A 22723-nucleotide genomic window follows, 5' to 3' on the forward strand; every position below is an offset into this window, starting at 1 on the left:
AGTTGTATCTCTCTCTGATTTCCCTCATTTTATTTTAATCATCTGTGTACATCATGAGCATGGCATTTGTGTGAGGGCAGGCATCTAACTTAATTGCTAGTTGGATTTTGTACATGTAATAATGAACCTAGCACTGTGCTCTGCACATCTTAAGTTTCCTAGCTCTCACCTGACATTTGGTAACTGTTAGAGGTGTGAGGCAAGGTGTTCTTGCCAAGTAAAGTAAAAGGGTCCCCCAGATACCTGTGTTGGATTCTGGCTGTAGAGATGGTGATGGGGAGGGCAAGATGGTGGTGGCTGGCTCTGGAGCTGTGGAAAAGGCTGTCATCAGGCATGGACAGACCTCCCTGATAGCGAAGCCCTTATAGCATTGGCCCAAGTCAGACAGATCACCCACAAGAGTAAGGGAAAGAGAACCAGGCGAGCTGAGGAATGAGAAAAACCTGTGAATGAAATTCATAAGATAGTGATGGTGGTACAAAGAAGAGAGGCTGACCAAAGTGTACAGATGAATGTGAATGCAGAAAATAGAAGGGCTGATTGTAAAGAAGAACATATGAATGAAAAGTCAAAGCAGAATTAAAAAAGAATGAAAACAGAGTTTGAGGAGGTAGAAGCAAATCAGAAGGAAGAAAGTACAATTAAATGAATGAGCCTGAACATAGGTAGATAACTGGGCAGATGCAGGGTGTGAATGTGAATGTGTGATAGGGAGGTCATGGTGGAAGTCCTTCTGTGTATATGTCTCTCTTTGGTTAATGAATAAAGCACTGTTGGACAATAGAGAAGCAAGATAGGTGGGACTAGGAGTCGAGGAGGATTCTGGGAAATAGAGGCACAGTCAGTCACGATGTAGGATGAATGAGAAGTAAGAGGTACGGAACCTTTCTCCGGTAGGAGAAGATCATGAGGAAATACTTAGATTAGCAGTTATGGGTTAATAATTAAGTCAGAGCTAGTTGATGAGAAACAATAGCAAACAGCCAACAGTTTCATAATTAATATAGTGTCTCGTGTGTTATTTGGAGGCTGAGACAGCAGCAGGACCCAAGTGGCTTGTGGGAAGACTACATGTTACAGGAAGGTATATTGATGAATTGTCAAATAGGAAGATGAATGGGTGGGTGGTCAAGTTGTTCGCAGGGTGTTTGGAGAGGCATATAGATGCAAAAGAGGAAATTAGTGTCAAACAGGCATTTGGACAAAAGAAGATGTGTAGATATGGGAAAGAATGGATTGACACATGCCTGGTAGGTGGGCAGACAGATTCATGAACAGATGGTTCATGGATAAATGCATATATAGGTAAATATACAGATGGATGTGAAGATGTATGGACAGATGGGCAAATGGATAGAATAAATGGACAAGCAACAGAGACAGAAGTAAAGGATGGATAAGTGGGTGAATGAATATGGAAAGAAAAGACCAGAAGGAATAAAAATGTTGTAAAAGAATGAGCAACAAAATGTGCAGATGAATGAATGGATGGACAGGTGGACTGAAATGTGGTGTCACAGAAGAGGAATGATTAGGGAAAATGAAAGAATGAATAACTGAAAAGATAGGTGAACAGGTTACTGATTTTTAAAAGACTATTTTTTTTACCCCAAATCACTTAAGTAACTGTCATAATTTAGAACCTGAGAATAAAGTCAGAAATGGTGCCCCAGTAGCTTTTATTAATGGGAGAGAGAAACTACAGTCACTATCTAACATTTGCCCTCTTATAACTCTTGTTCTGACTTCTTCCTTTAACCCAGAGGGGTATGAAAAGTTCAGAAATCCAATGCTAGGTATGAAGTTCCAAAGAAAAGAAGCCAAGGATTCAACATTATTCATCTACTAAGACCTCAACCTCTTTAGGGAGACTGGTTTGTTCGGAAGCATGACTTCCCTTTTGAATGAGGAGACATATATGAGCCAAAACGCTTAATGATACAGACACATACTTGTAGGAGGTACGTCTGGACCAGGTTCATTGTAACCTAGGAAACAAAAGTCCTGCATAAGTGCAAGGTCATAATGGTTCCACACACCATACATATGGGGTCCCATTTTGACATTTTTTGTGTGTATACTGATAATCTACTCAGGTACCCAGATCTGATTTAAATGTCATCCTGAACAATTTCTTGTTATTTCAATTAGATGTAACTCTTCCACACTACTCAGTAGCAAGAAAACAAGAAATTCATGTTTATTTACTCTCACATATGCAGTTATTCACACCATTGTCTTCCCTTTTAATCTACTTTTGTTATTGAATTGTTTATTGAGCACTTACTCTCTGTGGTACTTTATAAATCAAGTAATGGGAAAATCAATCTTTATTGTATTACAGTTTACACTGGGACAAGGCACACATGAAAATTATTTGTTCCTTGTCCCAGGGATAAGATCTTATTTGCAGTAGATTTTGGTAAATGTTGACTGGAAAACAAAATAATGAACTTAAACTGCAGTTTTTGAAGGTGAATCCTAACCAAGTTTCTTCTGTAACAGAATTGAAGGGATGTATGCAAACCAGAATATCAAGGTGGCAGCATGTTCCTTTCATTCTCTTTGCCTCAGTTTTTCTCCTTGTTAAAATGAAAGTAGTGGGGAGGGATAAATGTTGTCTCCTGTCTTCCATACTTGTGTGTAATAGCTATTGTTGATTCTCAATTTTTGTGAGCTTAGAAACAGCTAGGAGACAAATTTCTGGGTATGTCTCTGAAACAGCTTCTAGGTTTGCTTGTGGTTGAAAGATGCCTTAACTGTGGTCAGTTCCTTATCATGGGTCAGGACTAAACAGGTCGGAGAGAGCAATCTGAGGACTTGCATTTTGCTGTTTCTTCTTCCTGACTACTGGGGCTATGTGATCAGGTACTTTACCTTCCTTGCCACAGTGAGAGTGATTTCCTTAAACTGGAAACTAAATTAAACCTTTCTTCTGTTAAGTTGATTTTGTTAGGTATTTGATCACAACAATGAAAAATAGTTATTTCATGAGGCAATGGTGATACATGAGCGTGAGTTCCTAAGAACTAGTTCTAGATTAGGGAGAACAGGAGAGGGAATGGTGTGGAAGGGTAGAGGAGAAGATGAGAAGGGAGGGGAAGAGAAGGTAGAGAACGAAAAGAAGATGAAGAGGAGGGGTGGGAAGAAAGGAAAGGTGGAAGGGAGAGGAAGAATATGGGAGAGTTAAGGAAAGGAAAGGAAAGGAAAGGAAAGGAAAGGAAAGGAAAGGAAAGGAAAGGAAAGGAAAGGAAAGGAAAGGAAGGAATTATTTTGACCAGTTTTTCTAGGACTATGCCTTGCAGGGTATATATCTAAGAATATGTAATTTCTTGGTTTTATGCTGATATGTAGGGTCAGAAACTTAGGCCATTATTGACACTGATGCTTGCCTTTTTTCTGTGTAAGAAAACAGTACAGGAATGACGTTAGTCTAGTATCAAGGGTGAGAAGGATGCAGGCTTTGAGACAAGTGTATCCTCTTTATTTCTCCAAGACAGACTGTTTTGTGAAGTAATTGCCTAGAGCATCACATTGGCAGTAACAACTAGGATCGTGTCTTAGATTCAAAACTCTTAATTTGGGGCGTGTTAAGGAGTAGTCTTTTAGGGTATAGGTAGGGTTTTGGGTTGGGATCCTGGATTTTAATCTTAGTATCTCCATAAAAGACTGATGACTGGAAACCTTTGTAGCATGAAGCAGAGTAGGGAGATGCAGATGTAAAATGCTCACCATTGACATAAAGGCTGTCTTTATCCAGGGAGTAAGGACCCAGTCGGGTGATTCCATGGGTCTGCCAACTTAGATCATAGAAAATTGACTTGGCAGGAAGTCCCAGACTATTGGGAACCTGGTGGTATGTGCAAAGGACATCTACCTGGGTCTGGGCACCATTCTTCACCGACCTGTGTTGGGGAGGAAGAGGTGTACATTGAGGAGATTTTGACCAACCACTGTTTCTCCCTCAGTAGTCACTCTACACAACCTGCTGAGACATTTTCAAGTTGTACAGTGATATCCAGCATCAAATATCTCATGAATTTTTGTCCATATTTGGCTGGGCTTGCAAGAATGTGACTGCCTATAAATGGTCCATGCTGCTATAAATAACCCTTCAAACTCAAGCCTTGGTTCACCAAGTTGTACTTTTGTGATACAGTGACTTTGGAGTGTCATCATTTCCTTCTCTTGGGTGACCAGATGTTCATTCAAATATCCCTGATAATACTACCATATACCATTCCTCTCTACTCATTTTACTCTTTCCCCTTATTCCTTCTCCTCTTTCCATCTACTTCTTTCTCCTCTTTTTATTTCTATTCATTATTCAGTGTGTTAGGACCAAACATGCCGGCTTTTCTGAACCCCACAGAGTCTTACTCTTCTCCCTCTTACTCTTCTCCCTAGAGCACTGGCCACCCTCTAGGAAATCATGGGTTATCTGTCCCATTGTCTTTCAGAATGCAGCACCCATAATGTCAGGGAACAGAAAATTTTGGGGTTTTTTCCTGTAATATTGAAAGTCCTGAACCTGGCACATTTGCCTACCCTCATGGAAAACTCAAGTCCATAGTCAACAGATAAGTGCAACATGGCATTTACATACAGGTGAAACATTATTTGGCCCTAGAAAAGAGAGGAATTCTAACATATCACAACACAGATAAACTGAGAGGACACTATGCTAAGTTTAATGAACCAGCCACATAAGATGAATGTTTTATGATGAGAAGAAGAATGGTAGGCAGAAGGGTCTGCAGATGGGGATGGAGAGTCATGTTTACTGGGAACAGAGTTTCAGTTTGGGAAGGTAAGAAGTTTGAGAGGCGAATTGTAGTGATGATTATACAGCAGTGTAAAGATATGTAATAACAGTTCATTGTTCACTTAGAAACCATTTAAAAGACTCAATATGGATGGACAGTTGCTTGTCAAAGATCCATGTATTAAAAACCTTGGTTTTAGACTCCTGTGATAAGGAGGTTTTGTGAGCCACTAGAAGGTGGGGCCTCACAATTTTTCCTTAGGACATTGCAGGGTGCCCTTACTAGTTAGCACTGGACTACAACACTCATCTAGTTTTGTTTCCTAGTTTTGATGTAATTTTTCTATTTTTACCACATGCTAGAGGACCAACAATGTAGTCCTGTCCCACTTTTGATCGAAACTTCCAGTGCCATGAACCAAATATCTTTCCTTTTCATAAGTTAATTGTATCAGATTATTCATTAAAGTAATCTGATGTTTATTAATACATACAGTAAACTTTTGTGAAAATATAGATATATATCTACAATTAGGGGGAAATGACTTGGTGGGTAACACTGTTTGCTTTGCACGCAAGATGATCTGAGTTTCTTCTTTTTATATATTCATTTATTTTGGTTTTTTGAAACAGGGTTTCTCTGTATTGTTTTAGAGGCTGTCCTGGAACTCGCTCTGTAAACCATGCCTGCCTCAAACTCACAGAGATCCCCCTGACTCTGCCTCCTGAGTGCTGGGATTAAAGGCGTGCGCCACCAATGCCCGGCTCTTTCTATTTATTTTTCTATCATACAGTACAACCTGATGACAGTCTCCTCCCTTGCACTCCCCCCAGGTCCATGCTCCCTTCTCCTTCAGATCCATCACTCCTCCATTTTCCTTCAGAAAACTTCCTCCCAGAGACATCCACCAAACACAGCATAACAGGATGAAATAAGACTAAGCACAGCCCTCAAATCAAGGCTGGATGAGGCAACCCAGTAGAAAGAAAAGAAGGACCTGAGTTCAATTCTTAAGAACTCAGGTAACAAGTATCCAGTATGAGCACATGTGTTTGAAATCTAAGCACTGGGTCAGGGGATATCAGGAGCTCAGGAGTCAGCCAGCCAGCCTGTTTTTGAGTTTGGTTTTGCTTTGTTTTGTTTTTGAAACAGTGTTTCACTTTGCACCACAGGCTATAGTGGAACTCTGAACAGACCAGACTGGCCTTGAACTTAAAGAGATCTGCCTGTCTGCTTCTGCCTCTCAAATTGTTGGATTAAGGCCTTGTGTTACTATACCCAGACCTAATTTTTGGTTTTGTTTTACAATTTAATATTTAATGATGCTGGAATCAAAATTAGGGTCTTGTACATTCTTGGTAAGTGATCTACAGCCAAACTATCCATTCTAGGCAGGTAGTCTACTGCTAAGCCATGTCACCAACCCACTATTGAGGGATTATTGGCAAGTACCCTGCTGCTATAAAATATTAAATTGTCATAGAATCATTAAAAGACAAAACAAAAAAGGACATCTTCATCCTAAGTATTTCCATCATCACAACTCCAAGCCTTTTCAAGTTGAATAATGGGTTGATGGGGCGGACTGGAGAGCTATAAGTGGAAAATGTGTCTCACCTTAGAGTAGCTACTCTGCAGCCTGTGTACAGGGGGCCAAGGCTGCTTCTCCGAAATAAAGGGCTGAGCTGTAGAGAAAGAAGTGAACCAGAGTTTGTTAGAGGCAGTCATCCCACTAGGAGAGGAATAGAAGAGCCTGAGGGGAAGCAGGTAGCTTACCAGATGCTGCATGAGTGTATCTGTGATATTGAACTTGAGGGAGCCAACCTGGCCCATGTCGGCTGAGTAACGCAGGTTGTTGATAGTGAAGTTCACTGTGAACATCTCTTCACTGACTTCTCCAGCTGTGCAGGTAGAAGGAGACAAAGCTAAAAGCTAAAACTGATATGACAGTAGGAGATGGGGATGGGGGATTAATGTGCCTTGTAGAGGGTCTTCCAAGGGCTCCTTTTACGGCTCTGGGTAAATCTGAGAGTGACTTGTTAATGGAGGAAACTGTAGACGTCACTTAAGGGCACCCTTGATGTGAGGACTCCTGATAGATCATTGCTATCCTCCCACCTTCCACATAGGTTGTTTCAGTATAAACAGGACTTTTGCGTTGTGAGGGCAAAGGCTCGTGCTACATACTCAAGTAGGATTGATGACTCCTAATGTCTGTCTGTTCCTCTTTTTCTCTCCCTTTCCTCCTTCATCTGTTTCCCCCTGACCTTCTCCCTTCCCTTTCTACTTTCCAAGTTCCCACCTTCTCCCTCTCTTAGCCACCTGCCTGTTTCTTTCTTCCTTTTACTCTCTTCTTCGTCTTTTCCTGTTACACCCATCCATTCTTTTCTGACAGATTCCCCCTCCTTTCTTCTAGATTCCCTCTTCTGTCCTCTCTATTTGTCCCTTTCTCTCTCATTTCTTTCCTACACTTCCTTTCTGCTTTCTTCTCTTCCACTTGTCATGTCTCCTCCTCACTCCTTTCTGTTCCACCTCCTCCCTCTTTTCCCCTTTGCCTATTCCCTCTGTTAACCTTTTCCAGCCCTCCATCTCTCCGTGTTCCTCCCCAATCTCTCTTCCTCCTCCTCCTTCTCTCTCTTTATCTTAGTATCAATATCAGTATAAAAGATGGCAGAGACAGATGAGACGAGAGAAATAAAAAGAGAAAAGATGAAAAAGAAAAAAACCCAAAAGCATCTTAATAAACCAGAGGTCACCTAGAAACTTATTCAACAAGGTTTAAGGCCAATCAAATAAGAACTATATAACACATAGTTGCAAATAACCAAATACTTTCCTAGTTTTGTTCAGAATTTGTCAGTGATTGCTTCACCATAGTTTATCTTTGGAAGACCTGAACCACCTTTGATTTGATTCTTCTCCCTTCCCAAATTATTATTTGTTGAAATTCTTTAAAAGACAATGTTATTGTGCCTCAGTTTATCTCTGAAGGACAGGTTGTAGGGTGTCTTCCTCACCCAAGGAGGAGGGTATTGTTTCTCATTGAGGTGGTATGGAGATGTTGGTGATGGTGAAGTTGAGAGAGTTGGGTGCAACCTTAGAACACTGAGTAGCTGATGAACAGGGAAGCAAGCTCCCAATTTGGAACAAAGCAGTGAGCAAGGCTCCTCCCAGATCTAACCATGGGACACTGTAAGACTAACAGTATCTGAAACAGGGAATATTCTACAACTCTTAAGTTATTAAGACCCTCCATTCTTCATTTTTCCAAGAGACGTGCATTGTATATATATATATGCAAGGTTCTCCAATAGCCTTTATGGGTCCAAAGATTTATAGAACACAGTCTTCCAATTCTTTGGCTAGGGAAGTGACATATAGTAAAAGATGACTATAAAATCCAACCCATTCCTGAAAACGTTCTTTGGGAAAAGGGCCATCTCTGGGGTCTCTGAAAATTGATGCAGATCCTAGGCAGTGACATCCAGAAATACTCACTGGTGGTAGTTGGGGCTGCAGCTCCAAAATGGTAACCTGAAAAGGAAGAAAATGTGAGGGACTTATGAATGGGTAGCCAGGATTAAGGGGAAATGAGAATGTGGAGTGTCTTTGGGGGTAAAGCAGAGGCAAAGGCATGAAATGAATGTTCACAGAGAAGACAACTAAGTAGGCAGTGACACTGAAGAGCTAGTCATTATGTCTGTGAAGGTTTTACACTTACTCTTAGACAAACAACTGAGAAGTGGTTCTCAGAAGTGAAACTGGGATGCTGATGGGATCAACATTCAAAGCAAACATTCTACTCAGTTCCTAACGGTGCTTTTGGGTCATTACAATAAATAGAGAATTATGACACTAAAGGAAGAAAAAATGGGACAGAGTTCATTCTAGAAAGAGGGATGAATTGGTCAGTACTTTAGCAAAACTTGAGACTGTAAGTGGGAGAGAGATCATGACTTAAATGTTGGATCGCACCATTGATGTAGAGACTGTTCTGGTCCAGAGTGTAGGGGCCCAGACGGGTGATGCCATGGGTCTCATGACTAAACTCCCAAAATAACTGATCTTGGTCTAACCCTGGACTCCTGGGGTCAAAGTGGAAGGTGCAGATGATGTCCACTCCTGTGGCTGCTCTATGGCTGTCAGACCTGGAAGAAAGACATGAGAGTTTAAAACACTGAGGTCAGTTCCTGAGTATCTGGGGCATTGAAAGCAGGGAGGAGGGAAGAAGGCTGAAGATCATGAAGGGGACAGTTACAAAGTTTTAAAATGGGGCCCTATTGTCTCCTCTGAGGTCTTTGGACACTGTAAGTGTGTGTGTGTGTGTGTGTGTGTGTGTGTGTGTGTGAGCGCGCGTGTGTGCACGTGCATGCACACAAGCACATGTGATAGACGCACAAACACACAATGTGTGTGATTCAGGTCAAGCAATTAACATCAAGTGTATGGACAGCTTGCAGGAGTCGGCTGTCTCACATTGCTGAATCAGGGTTTCTCTTGTTTCTGCTGCATTGCATACTTCAGGCCAGCTGACTGCTACAGTGCTCTGTGTTTGTTTCCCACCTCTTTGTAGGAGTATTAGGATTATTGATGTATGCATAAAAATCTGGCATTTTATATTGGCTCTGGGAATCGAATTCATCATCAAACTTGTATTGGCTATGCTTTTACCCACTAAGCCATCTTGCTAGCCCTGCATTCTGCATTATTTTTCATTTTCTTACTTATTGTCCTGTGATAGGGTCATTCATTGTAACCTGATGCTTTCCATGTAGGTTAAGCTGACTGACTGGTGAGCTTCAGTCTTTTGCCTGTCTTTTCTGGGAGTTTGTTCTCTCACATTTTTCAATCAGGGTTTCTCTTCTGTGCCAGTACTGGGATTATAATTGTTGGCCACCACACCTAGCTTTTTTGTGTGGACTCTAGGAGTTAAGTTCACTTTTTCATGCTTCTATGGGAAGCATTACACCAAATGACACATCTCCCTAACCCTTCATAAAATATTTTACTTATACTACATACAGGAAATCCAGTTCTTATAAGAGAACCCTTGTTTTAAGTAGAATATCAATTGAATTTTCGACACTAAACAATTCCTATTAGTAAGTTTCTAATTGCTCAATCTACACTTTCTCTGGGCAGGAAGAAAGTGTTATTAAAAAGTGATGTTAGAAGTGCATGACATCTGCTGGCTCTTTTACAACAATCTACTCCATCTGGGAGTCTCACCTGAGTGAAGTCAATCTGCATCCAGAGTACTGTGTGGCAATGCTGGTCTTATTGAGTAAGGTGTCAAACTGATGGAAGAAATAAAAAGAATTAGCAGAAAATATAAACAGTGCCTTGCCAGGGAATTGTAAGATGGGGTTAGAGTTGGTGGTGTTCTTGAAAGGACTCACCCAATAATGTAAGATCCACTTAGTGGAGTTAAACTTCAAAGAACCTGGATGGCCCATCTCCTCTGTATAGTGCAAGTTGGTGATGGTGAAGTTGAGTGTAATGGGTACTGTGATAGTATCATTGCCTGTAGCAGTGGGGAAAATACAGATGTCCAGATTTAGAACTGGTAATGACCAAGGCTGCTTCTAATTCTATGTGACATTGTTGATCTAAAAGGTTTTGAATCAGGGGACATTCTGGACCTGTTAAAGTATTAGAATTGGAACCCTTCTTCATGTATCCAGGAATGATTAGTGTATGAAAGATTCTCTGATAAACTCTTTAGGTTCTAAGATGAACAGGGAAACTTCACCTAATGTAGAAGCCAGGGACGTTCCACTATTATACTTTAGGAGAATCTAGTAGAAGGACAGTAGGAAAATCATGGGTGACCCAACCAATGACTTTAAAAAACTGCTTGGAAAAAGTGTTATTTCAGTTAAGACAAACAGTAGAGTTATGAGTTGCTAGAATCTAAGGAATAGGGAGAATACTCCAGATAGCCTGGATAAAGGCATACAGGATAAAAGAGAATGGTGAATTAGAGGAACTTAATATTACTCCACAATGGCCAGGGATAAGTACAGGCATGAGGCTTTCAGGATCCTTTGAGTTTATTTCAGAGAAGCAGTGGTTAAGTAACACAAAGCTTTGGATGTGACTCACAGAACAAATGAAATCACTCAAATGTTATTTATAAGAAAGGAATTCTGTATCCTGGATGCATGAACTGGCTTCTTGGAGCCCAATCCCTATGATGGGATGCGTTGCTCAGGCTTGACAGGGGGAGAGAGGCTTGGTTCTGACTCAACTTTGTATGCCAGGCATTGTTGATTCCACAAGGGAAGCCTTACTCCCTCTGAGGAGTGGATGGGGATGAGATGCTGGTGGGATGGGGGCAGCATGAGAGGGAGGAAGAACTGATGTTTGTAGGACTTCCATAGATATAAACACATCATAAAAAATATTATAGCTGTTATGTGGAAGACATTAGGAAGCCAGAATAGAGGCTACTATATTCTTTTTAGGAAAAATATGCTGGCCTTGATAGAATCTAAATGACGTAGATACTGAGAAAGAGGAAAGGTTTGAGAGTGTCCCCAAAGGGACAAGAGATGAGATTTGGTGATAGTTGGATGGGGGAGGAGGAGAATGAGAGGAGGAGTAATGGTCAGTACCCTGTGTCTTTCCTTATAATTATGAGAAGAAGGTCATTTTTGGAGGACAATTGTATCTTCAGAATGAGTGATTGTTATTGTTACTATTGATGATCAATTAGACTCTAGGGGAGATGGGCTTAGCATATCTGTGGAAGATTATCTTGATTATATAAATTGATGTGGGAAAACACATTTTTAACTATGAACAGGACTTTTCCTGGGTGGCCCCTGTAATGCATAAAATGGAGAAAGGGCACTGGAACACTAACATGTATTTATGATTCTGTTTTCCAATTGTGAATGTGATGTGAACGACTGTTTCAAGCTCTTGATGTTTTAAGTCTATGAAGGACTGTACCTTAAACAGATAAAATTAAATCTATGTAAAACAAGCTATTTAAAATTAAAATAAAAATGATAAAAAATAAATAAATCTATCCTTCCTTTCTTTCTTCTTTCCTTGAATTTTTTTGATCAGAATATTTTATCACAGTTTAAAAAAAAAGCAAGTTGGATGTCAAAGAGACCTGATTGATATCTATAAAGTATGCAGACCAATGCTCAAGAACTCCTTTGTGGTACTGACTGGGATCAGAATTTGGATCCTGAGTAACTAGACTGAATAACATAAAACAATGTATTAACTGGAAATGTAGATGTGCCCTGAGAGAAGAATGATTTGCTTGAGTTATTGGTACTAACAAGAGCATGTATCCTTTCCTACATGTGAAATTGGCTATAGGGGATGGAGTAAGAGAGGAAGCTTGGAAGAATGTGGCAGTCACGGGTGCTGATATAAAACAAAAGCAAAAGCAAAACCAGAAAGTCCAAGATGAGGAATAAAATGGTAATTTCATTGTGCCTAATCCCTATGTGATATATCTTTAAGGAGTGGCAGCAGCCTGGATGACTGTATCCAATAATCTGTGTTCGATGGCATCTATTGTTTGGAATTTGTCATCACCCTTGGGTTGTTTGCTTTGGGGAAGTGTGGATGACCCTTATTATCTCTATCTTAGTCTACATTTCTATGAGCCTTTTTGAACTCCTGCCCATTTAAAGTGGATAACAGAAGAAAGGTTGGCTCATCCAGTACCTCATATTTGAGAAGGGAGGCAGCCACGGCCATGTAGAGGTCTACAGTACTCACCGTTAAGGATTATACCTGAGGCTGGATGCGTATAACCTATAGTGACATAGAAAGGTGATGAAGAAAGAGAAAGATTATTAACAAAAAGGCAAATTTGGCATGAACCAATCTATCTGTTGCTGAACACTTTAAATTACTAGAGTTTCTAAGTCTGTCCTTAAAAGATGTTATTTCCAATTTTCTTGAGACTATGTTTGTAGCATACTTTTAGCAACAGAGCTCACCCAGACAGCAAGAAGAAACCCACATTCAAACATGACCTTTTATATTGAAGTTCCTAGTGTAAAAGCTAGGGAGAAAGTACCCTAAGCAGTTGGTTGGGAACGCCATTTTTCTGTATTTTCCAGAGAGGAAGTGCCTATATCTGGGGCCATATCAGAAAGCATATCTCTTCTCACTCAAGGCTAGACATGGGGTGAAGGTGAGGTGTAGAGACAGTAGGTTCATGGACTCTTCCACTTATGATGTCTGGGTTGAATATGGTAGAAAATCTCAACCTTAACATTTGAAACCTCATCCTACTCACTTCTGGAGGTAGTGACTAAGATATGGTGAGTATAAGCTGCACAGATGGAGGAAGAAAAGGAGAGGGGTCAGAAAGAAAGGAGATAAGAAGTCCACGTGGCTTGATCTTGGTTGTCAGTTGGATGGAATTTGGAGTAACCTATGAGATGCACTTGGGCATGACTGTGAAGGCATTTCCAGATGAGTTTAACTGAGCAGGGAAGATGCTTATTCAATATGGTTAGTAGCATTTCATAGCTTTAGGCCATGAAGTGAATAAAAAGGAGAAAGTAAAGTTCAGGCCAGCATTCTTGTCTCTGCCCACGCCTGCTGTTCCATACAGCACTGTATCTTTTCTCAGACTCTGAGCCAAAGTTAACCTTCTCTCCTTAAGTTATGTTGCTTAGATGTTTTGGTGTAACAAAAGAAAAATGACCAACACTCATCCCTTACCATTAACGTAGAGACTGTCCTGATCCAAAGTGTAGGGGCCCAGCTGAGTGACACCATAGGTCAGCTTGCTCAGCTCCAAGTACAGTTGCTCTCTGGCCAGCCCATGACCTATGTGGTCAGGGTGATAGGTACAAACTGTGTCCACTCCAGTGGCTTCTCCATTCTTCCTGGAACTGTGGAGAGAGAGAGTAAAAGTGATCATCATAAATGGTCTTGAGACTTATTGGAGTGACACAGAAAGAGGTCATTAGGAATGAGGTCTCATACAGAGTCAGGAGTCAAGCCTTAGCAAAGAATAATAGAGTGTTAATATTCATCCCTAAATCAGACACCTTTATTATTCCCTTCTTACAATCAAGGTTTTGGCAATACTGAACAAGTGGGGGCAGAAAGAAATAACTAGAAGTTCGGGATGAGTGTCATAAAATACTGTCTTCTGGACATGACATGGCTACTATACTCATGAACTCATAGGAGCTGTGTTTACTTGCACAAGAGAAGAATCAAGTCATCAAAACTTCTAGCATATATAAGGGTCTTACCCCATTCCTGTGGAACTATTAGCAGTTGATGGCTGCTGGGTAAGAGAAAATACTTTTTGTATCTTATTAATTCTTTGAGAATTTCATACATATATACAATGTGTTTTGATCACACCTTTCACTCTTCCCTCAAGTTCTTCTAGATCTACCCTTCTCTCTGCCCTCTCCCAATTTCATATCTCTTTTTTCTGTACTTCACTGATGTCAATATGTGCTGCTGCTCATATGCTCATGGGTATGGGACTATCCATTGTAATGGAAGAAAACTGACCTCCCCTAGAATTGCTTGATTTTCAATAGCTTTTCAACTAGGGGCAGGGGCTCATTAACTTTTATCACTCCATGCAAGAATATTAATAGCTTGTAATAACATCTAGTATGAGTTCATGAGTACTACACTCCTGTCATACTTACAAAATACTATTTTGTTCCATTAACCTGCTTTCTGGCTTTGACAATTTTTCTGCCTCTTCTTCCACAATGGTCATTGAGCCTTGAAAGAAGGGAGTGTGACATAGATGGCCAATTTGTGGCTGAGCACTCCACAGACACTTATTCTCAGTGCTTTGACCCGTTGTGAGTTTCTGCATAAACCACCATCCATTACATAAAGAAACTTCTTTGGTGAGATCTTTATATACATAGATTTAAAGTTATGACTTAGAGGACAGTTGGATTCCATGTGTATCGATCAAAATAATAGTAGCAAATTTACCTTGGGGCCTACAAATTACCAACCATGGGCACTTGATCAGATTTACAGTAACATGCATGTGTTTCCACCAATAAAGATGACCATAAATTCAGTCAGAAAGTGATTTGTTACACATTGGTGAAAAGCATTCTTTTTTTGAGGGCGTTTGCACTGGGAGGTTTCCAGTGCTCCACTGGATGACCTTTCTTTCACTCTTGCCCTTATGAGCAACCTAATAAGACTTAATAGGTTATCCAAATGGAGAAGTTGTGAAGTTTTCAGTGAGATGTGTTAGGGGAAGTAAGGAGGACTTGAATGGGGTAAATGGGAGGTAGATATGATAGTTCCTCATGTATAATATATACAATATTATATAAATATTTATCTCTGTATTTCATCATACATATGTAATTCCCCAAGAATAAAACATAAATAAACATTATTTATTTTAAAATCCATGCTTTGATTCTTTACACACATTGAAATCATGGTTTGGAACTATGAGCAGAGACACGAATATATATGAAATGGTAAGACTCAAACTCTAATGCATATGGCAGGGAGACAGTAGAGCACATGATTGAGGCAGACGATGATTTGGGATTGGGTACTGAAGCAAGTGCAGAAGATGTCCTTCTTTCCAACCCAAAGACAGATTTTAACATGCAATAGAAATACTTCCACTGATAAATAGAGGAGAAAGTGGAACTTCAGAATGAATGACCTTGGGGAGGGAATCCTGTGGATAAATTCTGCAGAATTTTAGTGCAGTCTTGAGAGGAAATGATATGATTAGGAGACAGTTGCTGTTTCATCTAATGCCTCTTGGATTCTACCTCTACATTCAAAAGGTAGGCAGGCAGGAAGTTCAGTAAATTATTGGTTCTAGGAACACTTGAGGTAGTCTTGTTCTGCTATTAAAAATTCTTACCTGAGCAAAAGAAGTTTGCATCCAGAGTAGAGAGGGCCAGCACTGGTTTTATTGAACAATGTCTCAAGCTGTGGAAGAAAGAGTAGACGGTCCAAAAGGCAGGAAGAGCTCCATCATTGGTGAGTAGTGCTGACACCAACTGGGTTTGTGACAGTGGGCATGACTTGAGTGAATTGGGGGGGGGGGTTCTTACCAGGTGCTGTAGGACCCACTCTGTGGCATTGAACTTCTTGGAACCTGGAGTCTGCATGTCCTTATTGTAATGTAGGCTAGTGATGGTGAAGTTGAGAGTGAAAGACACCGGGAGTGGCTCTGTGGCTGCAGCAGAAGATTAAGGGGAAGGATCTCATAGCAGTGGACATAGTGGGCAGGGAGGATCTGGTATCTCAGATGAGTCATAAGTCACCATCTCACAGGAGACCATAGAATTGCAGAGGGCATGTTAAGGCTGTCTGAGTTAGCCCCAGATATCAACATGACATGACCCTCAGTCATCTAAAGGAGTACTCTAAGATCAGGTTGGTCTGTTGCCATATCTGTGAGAAATTGTCTTGATTGATTCATGATATGAGAGGAGGGCCCAGAGCATTACTGGCAGCACCTTCTCTAGGCAGTTGTGCTTGGGCTGTAAAAGAAAGCTAACTAAGCATGAACAGTAGAGTGTGTCAGAGTGCAGTTTTCCTCCATGGTTTCTGCCTACAGAATCCTGCTTTGAGTTCCTGTACTGAGTTCCCTTAGTGATGGATTTTGACCGAGAACTGTAATCTAAATAAACACTTGGTTCCCCTAAGAGGCTTTTTTTGTCATGATGTCTGTCACAGCAACAGAAGAAAACTAGCACAAGGGCTAGTTATGCTATTAGACCATCACATACTGCTGATGAAGGTGTGTAACTATAGAGCTTTTGGGTAGAATCCAGGAATGCAGAAAGGCTAATGAAGCATGACTGTGTTCTGTATGCCAGTCTGAGTCATGCAGCTCTATTGTAAGGGGAATGAATGTTGCTCAGTGATAGAGAATTTTCCTAGCTCAATTGTCCTGGCTCAATTCCTAGCACCACAAAAATGTGTTTTGATGGACAAAATTTCTAAACTAAATATTTTTATTTATTTACATTTTATTATTTCATTTATATGGACGTTTGGTCTTCAGTGAATATGTGTGTATGTGAGTGTTCATGCATACACATACGAGTGCTATTGTGTAGGTACATGTTTACATGTATATGTCTGTATAGAGGCCAAAGGACAATCTTCTTGTCTTCCTTAGGAGCATGAACCCATTTCTTAATTAAAAACTTTCATTTGAGATAGGCACTTTTGGCTGGGTGTTGGTGGCTCATGTCTTTAATCCCAGCACTCAGGAGGCAGAGGCAGGCAGATCTCTGTGAGTTTGAGGCCAGCCTGGTCTAAAAAGCAAGTTCCAGGACAACCTCCATATCAATACAGAGAATCCCTGATAAGCCTGGCTAGCCAGGCTTGAGATTCAGGATCTTTCTGTCTACACTTTCTTGGTGCTAGGATTATGAGGATATACTACCATTCCAGAGATCAAACTCAGTACTCTGTAAGCATGTTGTCAATTAAATTATCTCTCTGGATCTATTTATGAGTCTTTTGGAGCTGAGGCATTTTTAGTGACTTTCCATCCTCTACCCCTGACTTCTTTTCCTAAGAACTATTCATGTATTTAGGGCCCTTGAACTTCCTTTCCCTGAGTGAGGGAGAGTAGACTTTCAGCATGACTGATACTTACCATTGAGAGTGTTTATTGCATGCTGCGGGGTGTAACCTGAAGAGAGATATTGGGAAAGGGTAAGGAGGTGATGAGAAAAAATAAGAAGGCCTTAGAGGGCAGGGTTGGGCTTTTCAGTACAGCAGTAAACAAACAGCCATTGCTCACCATTGACATAGAAGCTGTCCTTATCCAGCTTGTATGGTCCCATCTTAGTGGCACCATGGGTCACTTCACTCAGCTCCCAGTACAGCATTTCTCTGTCCAGCTTGGGTGATGTGAGATCAGCAAGATACATGCAGACTGTGTCCACTCCTGTGCCTGTTTTGTCTTCCTTAGGCCTAAGGATGGATGTGAGGAGAAAGAGAAAAAGCAGTGTGAATTTGTTGTGGAATATTACTTTAACCGTGCAAAAATGTGCTGCATTTGTTTATGCTGCATTTGCTTAATTATGTAATGATGTGTTGCTGCTGTTTTACCTTGCCTGCCTAAGGCACCATACTGATCTAATAACATGCTGAATGGAAAATAACTAGACAGTAATGCTAGGTGGGACTGGCAGGCAGAGAGAATATATAGGAGGAAAAATACAGGCTGGGTGGGGATAGGAGATAATGAAGAAGAAAAGAGGGAGATGCGCGAGTCAGCCAGGCAATCACTTGCCAGCCAGCCAGACATGGGGTAGCATGTACAGAATGAAAGAAAGGTAAAAAAAGCCCCAAGACAAAGTGTAGATAAAGAGAACCAGGTTAAAATAAGTCATAAGAGCTAGTTGGCACAAGCACAAGGTAAGGTCAAACATTTATAACTAATAATAAATATCCATGTCATGATTTAGGAGCTGGTTGGTGGCCCAAAAGTAAGCCTGCTACATATAACCATTATAGAAATCAGTATAAAGGGTCTTCTCAGAAAATTGACACAAAACTTCCACATGACCAAACCTCACAAAAAGACATATATCCAAATGACTCTATTTACTACCATAGAGATACCTTTCATGTTTATTGCTTCTCTATTTACAATATCAGAGAAATGGACTAACCTAGATGCCCATTAACAAATGGATGGGTACTGAAATTGTGGTACCTATTTGCAATGAAATTTTATCCATCCATAAAGGAGAATGAAGTTTGAAGGAAAATATCTGAGACTGGAAAATTATTACATTAAGTGATAAGATGTAAGCTCAGAAATACAAGCATATGTTCTGTCTTAAGTTTCTCATGCCAGTATCTAATTTTTTATACATGTATATTTACATGGGAGTTATTTATTGTAGAAACCAGGAAACCAGAAAAGTTACCATGAGGGGGTAGAGAAAGTGGCATTAAGGTAGAGGGAATAAGAGGGAAATAAGGTACATGTGATATGAAAATGGAGGGGGAAATAGTGGGTAGGGAGGTGTTTAAGCAGAAAGGGCAGGAGGATGGGGGCGAAGAAAGAAGAAGGGTCAGTCAAAACTAAGTATGTATAAAAATTTTAGAAAGCTTGCGACCTTGTAAGCTAATTAATTTTCCTTTTTTTTTTTTGAGGCAAGGTGTCTTTGTGTATCCATGGTTGTCCTGAATTCACTCAGTAAACCAGACTGGCCTTTACCTCCTAAGTGCTGGGATTAGAGTCATGTACTACCACTACCCAGGAATTTTTTTCAGTAGGGGATTGAAACTATAGGTCAGAGGTTGTTGAGCTTGCTAAAGAGCTTCCCGAGTTGAGTTCCTATACAGATCTGCTCCCTGTAACTCCCTATAGCTCCAGCATCTCTAACACGTTCTTTTGGCCTCTACAGGCACCCACCACTCATTGTACATGCCCTCAAGCAGACACATATAATTAAAATTGATATAAATCTTCTCAAATTAAAAGATATAGCCGGTTCATGAAGTTTTAAGACTTTTGGGGGGCAGGATAAGAAGACCCCAGTAAAATGGGAAGTTTTGTAGGGAGATTAGAAATCATATAAGTTCCGGAGTTCACTGTCCTCTCGCCTAACTACTCCTTTGAATCAAGTTGGTGAGAGGAACAAATGTCACCGAATTTGGAGACTGAAATTACATTCTCAAAGTATGTAGTTAGGAAATCTAACTGATTTTTAAAAGTTGGTGGTCTCTTTCTATATATACTATTCAACATAGTACTCAAAGTTCTACCTAGAGAAATAAGACAACAAAGGAGATCAAGGGGCTACAAGTTGGAAAAGAAGAAGTCAAACTCTTGCTATTTGCTAATAATATGATAGTTTACATAATTCTACCTGGGAACTCCTACACCTAATAAACACCTTTAGCAATGTAGTAGGATGCAAGATTAACTTAAAAACAATCAGTAGCCCTTCTATATACAGATGATAAACAGACTGAGAAAGAAATCAGAGAAACATAACACTTTACAATATTCACAAATAACACAATATCTTGTGGTAACTCTAACCAAACAAATGAACGACCTGTATGACAAGAGCTTCAAGTCTTTAAAGAAAGAAATTGAAGAAGACATTAGAAAATGGAAAGATCTCCCATGCTCTTGGATAGGTAGGATCAACATAGTAAAAATGGCAATCCTACCAAAAGTAATCTACAGATTCAATCCAATACCCATCAGAATATCCAATTCTTCACAGATCTGGAAACAATACTCAGCTGCATACAGAAAGAAAAAACCTAGGATAGCCAAAAACAACCCCGTCCCTAACTTCAAGCTCTATTATAGAGCGATAATAATGAAAACAGCTTGGTATTGGCAAAAACACAGACAGGTGGACCAACAAAATTGAATTGAAGTCACTGATATCAACCCACACATCCATGAGCACCTAATTTTTGACAAAGAAACTAAAAATATAACATGGAAAAAAGAAAGCATATTCAACAACTGGTGCTGGGATAACGGGCTGTCAACATGTAGAAAAATGCAAATAGATCCATATATATCACCATGCACAAAAACCAAGTAAAAATTGATCAAAAACCTCAATATGAATCCATCCATGATGAACCATATAGAAGATAAAGTGATGGGAGGATGGAAGGGAGAGGGAACTGGGATTGATATGTAAAACAAGATTGTTTCTAATTTAAATTTTAAAAAAAGAGAAAGTAAGAAATACACTTGAACACATAGGCACAAGACATCATTTCCTAAATAGAACCCCAGTAGCACAGACACTAAGAGCAACAGTTAATAAATGGGACCTCCTGAAATTGAGAGGCTTCTGTAAAGCAAAGAGCACAGCCAACAAGACAAAATGACTCCCTACAGAATGGGAAAAGATCTTCACCAACCCCACATCTGACAGAGGGCTGATCTCTAAAATAGACAAAGAACTCAAGAAACTAAACATCAAACTACCAAATAATCCAATTAAAAAATGGGGTGGAGATCTAAACAGAGAATTCCTAACAAAATAATTTCAAATCGTAGAAAGGCACTTAAGGAAATATTCAACATCCTTAGTCATCAGAAAAATGCAAACCAAAACAACTCTGAGATACCATTTTACACTGCTCAGAATGGCTAAGATCAAAAACACCAATTATAGCTTATGCTGGAGAGGATTTGGATAAAGGGAACATTCCTACATTCCTGGTGGGAGAGCAACCTTATAAATCCACTGTGGAAATCAGTATGGCAATTTGTCAGAAAATTAGGAATCAACCTACTTCAAGACCCTGCAATACCACTGTTGGGCATATACCCAAAAACGAGGCACACTCACACCACAAGGACATATGTTCAACTATGTTCACAGCAACATTATTTGTAATGGCCAGATCTTGGAAACAGCCTAGATGCCCCTCAGATGAAGAACTGATAAAGAAAAACTGGTATATTTTCATAATGAAGTATTATTCAGCAATTAGAAAGAAGGACATTCTAAATTTTGAATGAACAGAACTAGAAAAAAAACAAAAAACAAAGCATCCTGAGTGACGTAACCCAAACCCAGAAAGACAAATATAGTATTTACTTATTCACAAATGACATAAAGCATAAGATACCCAGACATGAAGCAAAATATATCCAGCCTAAAATCCACAACCCCAGAGAAGCTAGAACCCTATTCCAGAAATAGATGAAAGCAGATTACAGAAATCTACAACTAACCATTGGACCGAGATCCTGGAGTACAACTGAAGTGAGGAAGGAGGAGTAATATGAACAAAGGAATCAAGACCATGATGGGGAGACCCACAGAATAACTGGTCTAAGCTAGTGGGAGATCACTGACCCCACACTGACAACTGGGCAACCTGCATAAGACTGAACTAGACTCCCTTAATATAGGTAGGTGACAATGGTGCAGCTGGAGCAACATATGAGGCCACCGACAGTGGGTCCAAGATTTACTCCAATGCACAATCCGACTTACTGGAGTCCATTCTATATGGAGAGATACCTTGGTTAGCCTAGACACAGGGGTGTGTGTGGGGAGTGCGGAGGTGCCTTGGTTCTGCCTCAATGAGATGATGGGACAGACTTAGTAGAGTTCCTAAGGGAGGCCTTACCCTCTCTGCGGAGCAGATGGAAGGTGGGATGTTGGGAGTAGAAGGAACAGAAGGAGAGTAGGGAGGGGGAACTGGGATTAAAATGTAAAAAATTAATAAATACTCCCCCACACACAAAACAAAACAAAAGCCTGTCTGCTCTTGAAAGGTGGAGACAGGAAGATCAGGAAGTTCATGGCAATTCTTAGCCCCACAGTTAGTTAAGCCTGCCTTGTGTGATTTCCTGTCTCTAAACAAGAAAAAAACAGGGGGTGTCTAGATCTCAAACCAAAGGCATCTGCTGGGTAAATTTGCATTTGTAATTTTTAATATTTTGTTTCATTTATTATTATTATTATTATTTTAACATTTCACTAAAATATTAATGACTTTTTTCTTTTCTTCTTCTTTTTTTGCAAGACAGTGTTTTTCTGTGTGACAGCCCTGGCTATCATGGAACTCACTCTGTATACCAGGTTGACCTCATGCTCTCAGAGATCTGCCTGCCTCTGTTTCCATCATGCTAGGATTAAGGTATGTACCAGAACCACCTTGCTAAGGATTTATTTTTATTTGTGTGTGTGTGTGTGTGTGTGTGTGTGTGTGTGTGTATGTGTGTGTGTGTACATGCTTGTGCAATAACATGTTTGGATGCCCACAGGGACCACAAGAGGGTGTAATATTCTCTGGAACTGTTATAGGTGGTTGTGAGCTTCCTGATACCCATGCTGGCAACCAAACTTGGGTCCTTTAGAAAAGCAGCAAGTCCTGTTAATGCAATGAACCATCTTCAGTATTTTAGAATTAATAAGTAGTTAGACATCATTATGAGATTATCTAACAAAGTGTGTTTAAGTGGTTTTCCT

At 40.1% G+C, this 22723-nt stretch overlaps 1 protein-coding gene across 1 annotated transcript in view; it reads right to left on the reverse strand.

The window, feature by feature from the left end:
• The window catches only part of LOC101822725 (mucin-16), a 170949-nt gene that overhangs the window by 68031 nt on the left and 80195 nt on the right, over positions 1-22723 (reverse strand). The window contains exons 46-60 of the mRNA XM_040735245.1: positions 17542-17714; positions 17395-17430; positions 15833-15957; positions 15640-15707; positions 13473-13645; positions 12516-12551; positions 10166-10290; positions 9996-10063; positions 8742-8914; positions 8265-8300; positions 6543-6667; positions 6384-6451; positions 3733-3905; positions 1953-1988; positions 244-309 (exon numbers count right to left, since the gene is read on the reverse strand). Coding sequence (XP_040591179.1) covers positions 244-309; positions 1953-1988; positions 3733-3905; positions 6384-6451; positions 6543-6667; positions 8265-8300; positions 8742-8914; positions 9996-10063; positions 10166-10290; positions 12516-12551; positions 13473-13645; positions 15640-15707; positions 15833-15957; positions 17395-17430; positions 17542-17714 — 1481 coding nt within the window. The remainder of the gene's footprint in view (positions 1-243; positions 310-1952; positions 1989-3732; positions 3906-6383; positions 6452-6542; positions 6668-8264; positions 8301-8741; positions 8915-9995; positions 10064-10165; positions 10291-12515; positions 12552-13472; positions 13646-15639; positions 15708-15832; positions 15958-17394; positions 17431-17541; positions 17715-22723) is intronic.

The sequence above is a fragment of the Mesocricetus auratus genome, unplaced genomic scaffold (genome assembly GCF_017639785.1).
Source record: "Mesocricetus auratus isolate SY011 unplaced genomic scaffold, BCM_Maur_2.0 Super-Scaffold_100044, whole genome shotgun sequence".
Lineage (NCBI taxonomy): Eukaryota > Metazoa > Chordata > Mammalia > Rodentia > Cricetidae > Mesocricetus > Mesocricetus auratus.